The following is a 9,083-nucleotide window of genomic DNA, read 5'->3' on the forward strand; positions in this document are numbered from 1 at the left end:
CAGTCTCAAGGCCTGGAAACTGTCTGCAGAGCTCTGTTAAATAAGAACAGATCAGCCCAGAACGATCACTCTGTTGGAGAAATAGTATGGGATTGTCCATGGTATAACTACTGGAGTTCCTCCACTATATATGGGGACTTTGTATGACCTCCCCTCTAGATGTGATTCTACATGTATGTAGTGTACTGATGTTAATTGTTTACTAATCCCAATGAATATGTTCAGCTTTAGTCAAAACAGTGTTGTTGGTAGCCCAACTTCAGTTTGATCAAAGAAGGAAACGAAGATAGTGTTTACATTTCATAAATACATCTGTTTTATTTTGTAACATATAAAATTAAATCATTTTTACTATTTATTCCAGTATGACACATAATATCCAAATAAAGTAGCTACAATTTTTGATAAATAATATTAATAACAATAATGAAAACATTCATTCATTTGACATGTTTCGCTTTGTCTTTCTTGATCAAGTTGGGAAGTTCCTTAGCTGCCACAAAACATGAACATGTATGGAACCACGGTAATCACGGTAACATGTGGTGTCTTGGTTCATTAGGTTACAGGATCATGTTATATTGAATTAAATTACATATCTGCATATCCAAACAACATCCATACACACATGTCTAAAGTTTGTTTGGGTCATGTCTGGTTGGTACTTATCGGTCGAAAATATACACAACGAATTGATATCAACATATTAACATGCATTTTCATTTACATTTTGCTCCATAACGAAGCTACTATGTTGCTCCAGTAGTATGAAGCGAATCTTAATTTAGAATGCTGATTCGGTCACAGCAGACAGTGCACTTCATAAAGTCCTCATGATGCAAGCCTATAATTCCTTGGGAATCTAGTTACAACAGGAAGTTGATAGTTCATTGGCGGTTGAGTTGGACCCCTGCGTTTAGATGGACTGCCATTGGCTGTCTGTCAATGTTGTTGTTTTGGGATCTCTCAGGGGTCGGTTCTCTGCACAATCAGATTTGATTTAGTCTCTGAACTTGTGGATGTCGTTGAAGAGTCTGTAGAAGGGGTAGGAGGCTTCGTTGGCATGTGGACAGTTGAAGGTGCACTTGCAGGACTCGATCATCATGATGTTCTTGTTGAAGGTCTCTCCGTCCTCACAGCGGAACTTGACCCGGATGGTGCGGGTCTGCTGGGGGGAGCAGCAGCGGCCGTCCACGCAAGATCCACAGTACTTGGACCTGTACTTCTTCAGGCTGGAGCAGCCGGCATAGGTGAACTTCTGAGCCTGGGTAGACTTCTTGGTTCTGCTGCACTTCTTTCCTTTCTGTTGGGGGAACAAGGGGAGAGAAACAGTCAGTCAAGAGTTTCCATAAACACGCTGAGCAGTGTTGGTTGGTTTTGTTGGATAGTATGCCATGTTTCAACATAGTAGTCTTGGTGGCTTGAGCTTACCTTAAGGCTGGAGTAGGGAGACTGGGTGCATGGCCGCACTTCACAGATGCGTGTCTCTTTGACCAGCTTGCACTCGCTGTTGTTGTTGGTGACTCTGGTGGAGATTCCTGTGCCACAGGTCTTGGAGCACTGGGACCAAGGCGTGGTCTGGACAATGCACTTCTGACTCTCAAACATGTGGCTCTCAGGCTGCACTCTGAAAGCTGTAAGGAGAAAAAGCAAAAAAACATTAGAAACTGGTCTAGTATGGGCTTCAACATTTGAGGCAAAGGAAAATGTCATTGTTGAAAGCTGAAATTCGAAATGGCTGCTGCTAGATAGAGGCTGCTTACCAGGTAGAGACTTGAGTCCTTCCTTGACGATGGCGATGAGCTCGTTCCTGTTGGTGAGGTCGCTCTCTGACTCGTCAGTCATGCTGTCTTTGCCAAACAGCTTGTCAATGATGTCAGTGTCCTTTCCGTTCTCACATACCCACTCCTCGCAGCACTGGCCTGCCACCTTGACCAGCCTTGGGTTGGCACACCCCAGGTTGGGCAGGGAGAGCTCCTGAGGGCACAGGGGGACGCAGCCCACAGCCCCATCGATGCATGTGCACTGGTGCTTGCAGTTAGGCTGAAAGTTCTCTCCGTTTTGGTAAATCCTGCTGTTGTATTCACAGGGTCTGCCCTCTGACTTAGCTGTGGAGGAGAAGAGAGGGGTAAATGGCTGTTATTCCACTGTTCAGTAGGCTAGTGTCTGCTATAGACATCACAGATCACATGCTGGCTGAGGCTGTCTGAGGGAGGCTTGGTTTAAACTGTACAAATTATTCAGAAGGCTAGGGCTGCCTGAGGAGAGGAACCACTGAGGGGGGATCACTTTCTTCCAGAGCAGGATGTTTGTACTTCAGAGTTTAGACTGAGGTGCTGAGTTACATTCCTTAGAGTTGAAATCACATGGTCCTCTTATTCTCTCAAGTAAAAATACCACTAGCTTCTCTTGCTACCATATTACTTTACTCAAGGTTGCAAACTACCAAACTAGCATTATTCAGACCTAAGATCAGTTTACAGCATAGCAGGATTGGAAAGAGACACCTACCACGGCAGATGCCACGCATAGCACCGAAGCTGGCCCCAAAGTTGCACTCGAGTCCTTTGGTGTGGTCGCAAGGCTCTGTCAGACTGCAGTCCTCGTTGAGTTGTCTTGAGCAGACTTTGCAGCACCCGCAGCCATCTGCTACGAGGCTCACACCAGGCGCGCACCTGGGCATCTCCATTGGGCACTCACATACGGAGGGGCAGGAAGAGGAGGAAAGGACCTGGGCAGATAACAGAGTACGTTAATGATAGATACTTTGTAAGCAACATCTTAAAACAGCCACATGTTCAGGTTGTATTTACATAGCTTATTTAATATTTTCAAACAGTTCATATAGAACGATGTGATTGCGACAGGTTTCCAAAACAGTATGCTACATTGTATTCCCCAGACAATAAAGCATACATTTAGTATTCGTTCGGATCTATTCAAATTCATTAAAAAAATAATCATAGACAACTTTAAATTGAAATATTATTCAGAAAAAATTACTTACCATATTGAAGGTTCCAATTAATATCACGACGATGGAGAATATGAACATCTTTGCGTTTTTCTTTGTTGCGTAGCCTATTAAAATATATATATATATATATATATATTACTTTGCTATTCCCTTTACGATATCTTGCTATAAGTCTTTGCAAGTGTATTTTTATCCTAAGTGTAGCGGTCAGTCGTCTCGTCTGTAGCGATTTGGTTTGTTTTCTTGTCTCTTTGGAGAGTAGAGGCTTAAGAGTTGCTCTAGCTCTGGTTGCAAGTTGCAGTCTGCTGAAGCAGAGTACCTCCCGTCTTTTATACTGTAGTGAAAACTGACGTCGTTGTTGGCTGACTGCTGAACTGTTCCAAAACTATGCGAGGAATGTTTCTTGGCGCGTTTTCCATCGAAGCTAAGCACCACCCTGTAACTTTTTTCAAAAAGACATTTTCCCCTTGAACTGAACACATTTTTTTCCTTCGCCGTTTCCTGTCTCTACTATCCTCCTTTATCCTTTGCTTTGCTTTATTGGTTTTCTCACAAGTTCACAACTGTTATGTTATGAGCCAAGGGTTAGGGTACACATTTTCTTGAATTTAAAAGAAGTGGGATTAATTTATTTCAAAGCAGTTTGATCTGTTTGTTTCCACTTATTTTGACTTCTCATTGAGAGATATTATTAAAAAGAAAAATAAACAATAATTTAATATTGTCTTTTACATTTCTTATTCTTCCTTGTAGGTGTTTACTGTGTTATAACATGTGTATAGATTGTTTATATTATTCATTATTTTACAACCTCTTATTGCGGTCAGTTATGCAACAGTTGCCAAAGCTATTAAAAGGTATGAAATTGTCATGCTGTCACTGCTTCACCTCGTAAATTATACTGAATTTGTTGCGAGATTCGATTCTCATGATGAGAATCATTCTGTCAGGGAATTGTCTTATTATAGCCCCTATATCAATACATTACTCCCGCTATTCTAAATGTTCTGTAACTGTTCACAGTTTAGGAGTGAGACGTCCCGGAATTCGAAGATTCTGTGCGCGTTTGAGAGGATTGGGAGAAATAAAGTTTACGGCTTCTATTTTTGGCCTGCCCTCCCCTTCATTCTAAGCATTTCCAGATGCGAACCACACTTCAGACGTAACAATGTTGCCATATTTGGTATGGCAGAAGCCTACATTATTAACATATTTCTCCCTCTAGCCAACCACAAAGCATTCCTGACAGCTTAAAGGGTTGTTAAATATGTTCTTCATGCAGGAAATACCTTAGTATTCCTTATTGGGTTAATTTACTTTTTACGCAGTCTGTCCATCACGTTTTGAAAAAATAATCAACAGTGATCCAATATTCCACATACGATGTTGGTTTGGGGAGAAAATACCCAACTAGTTCATAGTCCTATTATTTGCGTCTCAAATAAATTACATTTAATCGAAATTTGAAATTCAGAGATTAGAAATAATTGCAAACAGGATTTGACCAAGACAACGAACGTGATGCTTGAAAAACAAATGCTTGAAAGACGGGGTTATTTGCAGCCAAAATAATGTTAATTGTATAGACAGTTAACCGGAGGACAATATGACAATAATACCCTATTGATAATATCCCTAAAGTTTTTTTTTTTTACCGGTGAGTCGGAAATCGTTTTTTGAGTAACTTTATACCGTTGACTTACATGACGTGATACTTACCGAGAGAGCGCTGAACAAATAACTGATTGAGAATGGTTGTCAAGACCACGGTTAAATCTCCCTCGGGTGAGTTTGTCTGTTTTACTTTACTAATCAGTTTGGTTTAAAATGTTGTGGATACACTATTGCTTTATCACTTTGTTCTTAAAGTATGTAAATGAATTGAAGTATCTTAATTGAGCCGTTGTCACCTTTCCATCTGATGTTGGAAGTTCGACGGCTTGACAATCATTATTTGGGTACCCACTATATGGATATTGAATATGCTGTATCTTGATGCTGCTTTATTTTTATTGTCAATTGTCTACATTTTCATACTTCCAGTTTAAGACACTAGATGGTGTTATGCTGTGGTTAACTTTGTTGGCATATTGTCAACATTTTCCTCATTGTCACTGTTTTCCTCATTGTTTGAATCCTTTTGAGGTGTCTGTGGGTACATCTAGTCATTCATCAAAAAGCTTGTGAATCTTCATCTATTAAACCAGACAGACATTTAAAGCTCATGAAATGTGACACTGGCATTATGTCACCACTTCAACAAGTGTCTGTCTATTTTGAGTGTCAGACTCCCAAAGTGGCACATGTGCCCATGTGAGTTTTGCTTATTCCGGTTGTTGTTGTGTGCACACTGCACATCTAGCCCCAAGTAATACTTATGTAGTCTGATTCAAATGATAGTGATGACGCTTGTTTCCCAAACATCAATTGACCCTTAATGTCAAATGTATCCTGTGCCTTCCTTCCATTCCAATATCCATTATGACCTCATCACTTAGTCCCTCTGTGGTGAGTTTGACTCCATGAGCTCAGTGAGATGCTTCTGATTATCACTGTTCTGTCCTGCTTCTTTCCCTGTTTCCTTTATCCCTTACAAGGGAATACTATGTTATAGGAAACAGTGCTGTCATTGTGCGCCATGGAACCATGGAATAACATCCCATAATGATATTCATTCCGTAATTACCCATTCTTTAAACATCGCCAGGCAACCAGGGCTGGACATGCGTGTCCATGTGTCTAATGGCAATCATCATATTTTCCACCCACCTCTTCCCCGCCCCCTTTATGAGAAAGTGGCAGTGCAATGGCTCTGCTTTTTTTTTTTTTATGTTATTCACTGCATCCCAGTCTATTGTCCTAGAGACCAGTGTAAAACAGAACAGGACCCAATATGATAGGCTGTTTGCCTGTTCAAACAAAGGATAACAATAACATATTTTTTAAACATATGTGTCATAACTGCGTTATGCAGTGGGCATTGTAGAAGCTTCCTCTCTATGTCAGCTCATGGAAGGAAGCTCAGTGAATTATGGGGTGTTCTTATGTACACACGAGTTAGCTCTTCTTCCATGGTAAAGTTTTTCTATTCCTGAGCCGGTTTTACCTACAGTCGTAACGGATGCTTTTTGTGTGTTCCTGCCTGCCAAAAGAAAGACGGTAATGGCATCTTAAAGAGGTGGAACCACTAACTCTACTGTAGCCCAATCCATTATAGCATGAAGAATGGCAATGATCTTTCTATGATTGTAGTATACTCTTGCAGTCTTTTTGAGCTATTAGAGGGCAACAGCCAGCAGACCAGGGGTTTAAACCAGCAACACTTGCTTTTATGCAAGCACACCACCTGTGCCATTAAGGCCCAGACCTTTTGGCAGAGGACAAATTAAAGGTTACCATAGCACTGCCATTGGAGACTTGATTGCTCCCAAAATACATCTGTCTTTGCATGTGGAAATGTTGTATAATGCACCTTTAACAGAAAATCATCTTCCAGTGTAAAAACCATGGAAATTAAAGTAGGCATTGGTCTGAAGCCGAAAAATAAAGGAAATTCACATGAGCACTGCAATGCCTACTCCACCCATGCTCTACTAAGGTTTTCCAGCAGACAGTTTTGACCTACTACAGTAGCTATGTTGGTCTATTGTACTTCAAACTATGTGTAGGCAGGTTGCTTAGGATTCAAACCTTCTCAAACAGCCTAATTCATACTCTTCAGATGAATAATGGACTTTACAGTGTCCTGCTATTAAACAAAATACAGTGGGGAAAAAAAGTATTTAGTCAGCCACCAATTGTGCAAGTTCTCCCACTTAAAAAGATGAGAGAGGCCTGTAATTTTCATCATAGGTACACGTCAACTATGACAGACAAAATGAGAAAAAAAAATCCAGAAAATCACATTGTAGGATTTTTAATGAATTTATTGGCATATGATGGTGGAAAATAAGTATTTGGTCAATAACAAAAGTTTCTCAATACTTTGTTATATACCGTTTGTTGGCAATGACACAGGTCAAACGTTTTCTGTAAGTCTTCACAAGGTTTTCACACACCGTTGCTGGTATTTTGGCCCATTCCTCCATGCAGATCTCCTCTAGAGCAGTGATGTTTTGGGGCTGTCGCTGGGCAACACAGACTTTCAACTCCCCTCCAAAGATTTTCTATGGGGTTGAGATCTGGAGACTGGCTAGGCCACTCCAGGACCTTGAAATGCTTCTTACGAAGCCACTCCTTCGTTGCCCGGGCGGTGTGTTTGGGATCATTGTCATGCTGAAAGACCCAGCCACGTTTCATCTTCAATGCCCTTGCTGATGGAAGGAGGTTTTCACTCAAAATCTCACGATACATGGCCCCATTCATTCTTTCCTTTACACGGATCAGTCGTCCTGGTCCCTTTGCAGAAAAACAGCCCCAAAGCATGATGTTTCCAACCCCATGCTTCACAGTAGGTATGGTGTTCTTTGGATGCAACTCAGCATTCTTTGTCCTCCAAACATGATGAGTTGAGTTTTTACCAAAAAGTTATATTTTGGTTTCATCTGACCATATGACATTCTCCCAATCCTCTTCTGGATCATCCAAATGCACTTCAGACGGGCCTGGACATGTACTGGCTTAAGCAGGGGGACACGTCTCGCATTGCAGGATTTGAGTCCCTGGCGGCGTAGTGTGTTACTGATGGTTGGCTTTGTTACTTTGGTCCCAGCTCTCTGCAGGTCATTCACTAGGTCCCCCCGTGTGGTTCTGGGATTTTTGCTCACCGTTCTAGTGATCATTTTGACCCCACGGGGTGAGATCTTGCGTGGAGCCCCAGATCGAGGGAGATTATCAGTGGTCTTGTATGTCTTCAATTTCCTAATAATTGCTCCCACAGTTGATTTCTTCAAACCAAGCTGCTTACCTATTGCAGATTCAGTCTTCCCAGCCTGGTGCAGGTCTACAATTTAGTTTCTGGTGTCCTTTGACAGCTCTTTGGTCTTGGCCATTGTGAAATTTGGAGTGTGACTGTTTGAGGTTGTGGACAGGTGTCTTTTATACTGATAACAAGTTCAAACAGGTGCCATTAATACAGGTAACGAGTGGAGGACAGAGGAGCCTCTTAAAGAAGAAGTTACAGGTCTGTGAGAGCCAGAAATCTTGCTTGTTTGTAGGTGACCAAATACTTATTTTCCACCATAATTTGCAAATAAATTCATTAAAAATCCTACAATGGGATTTTCTGGATTTTTTTTTCTCAATTTGTCTGTCATAGTTGACGTGTACCTATGATGAAAATTACAGGCCTCTCTCATCTTTTTAAGTGGGAGAACTTGCACAATTGGTGGCTGACTAAATACTTTTTTTCCCCACTGTATATCTTTATTTTTACTATTTTCTACATTGTAGAATAATAGTGAAGACATCAAAACTATGAAATAACACATATGGAATCATGTAGTAACCAAAAAAGTGTTAAACAAATCAAAATACATGTTATATTTGAGATTATTCAAATAGCCACCCTTTGCCTTGATGACAGCTTTGCACACTCTTGGCATTTTCTCAACCACCTTCACCTGGAATGCTTTTCTAACAGTCTTGAAGGAGTTCCCACATATGCTGAGCACTTGTTGGCTGCTTTTCCTTCAATCTGCGGTCCGACTCATCCCAAACCATCTTTAATTTGGTTGAGGTCGGGGGATTGTGAAGACCAGGTCATCTAATACAGCACTCCATCACTCTCCTTCTTGGTAAAATAGCCCTTACACAGCCTGGAGGTTTGTTGGGTCATTGTCCTGTTGAAAAACAAATGATAGTCCCACTAAGCCCAAACCAGATGGGATGGCGTATCGCTGCAGAATGCTGTAGTAGCCATGCTGGTTAAGTGTGCCTTGAATTCTAAATAAATCACAGACAGTGTCACCAGCAAACCACCCCCACACCATAACACCACCTCCTCCATGCTTTACAGTGGGAAATACACATGCGGAGATCATCCGTTCACCCACAATGCGTCTCACAAAGACACGGCAGTTGGAACCAAAAATCTCCAATTTGGACTCCAGACCAAAGGACAAATTTCCACCGGTCTAATGTCCATTGCTCGTATTTCTTGGCCCAA

General features: G+C 41.3%; 1 protein-coding gene across 1 annotated transcript; it reads right to left on the reverse strand.

The window, feature by feature from the left end:
* Positions 1-298: 298 nt before the first annotated feature.
* On the reverse strand, positions 299-3,287 carry ccn1 (cellular communication network factor 1). The gene is made up of 5 exons (XM_041840110.2): positions 3,008-3,287; positions 2,512-2,731; positions 1,764-2,108; positions 1,432-1,634; positions 299-1,303 (listed from the first exon to the last, which is right to left on the reverse strand). The coding sequence occupies exons 1-5, from the start codon at positions 3,053-3,055 to the stop codon at positions 1,001-1,003; spliced, it is 1,119 nt and encodes a 372-aa protein (XP_041696044.2). The 5' UTR covers positions 3,056-3,287; the 3' UTR covers positions 299-1,000.
* Positions 3,288-9,083: the final 5,796 nt, after the last annotated feature.

Source organism: Coregonus clupeaformis, chromosome 20 (assembly GCF_020615455.1).
Source record: "Coregonus clupeaformis isolate EN_2021a chromosome 20, ASM2061545v1, whole genome shotgun sequence".
NCBI lineage: Eukaryota > Metazoa > Chordata > Actinopteri > Salmoniformes > Salmonidae > Coregonus > Coregonus clupeaformis.

Bases quoted from the DNA above. Each gene is read 5' to 3' on its own strand.
- ccn1 (XM_041840110.2), bottom strand. From the start codon at position 3,055: ATGTTCATATTCTCCATCGTCGTGATATTAATTGGAACCTTCAATATG. The intron at 2,109-2,511 runs GTAGGTGTCTCT...TCTCCTCCACAG, and splicing joins TATGCGTGGCATCTGCCGTG to CTAAGTCAGAGGGCAGACCC. The intron at 1,635-1,763 runs GTAAGCAGCCTC...TTCTCCTTACAG, and splicing joins AGGACTCAAGTCTCTACCTG to CTTTCAGAGTGCAGCCTGAG.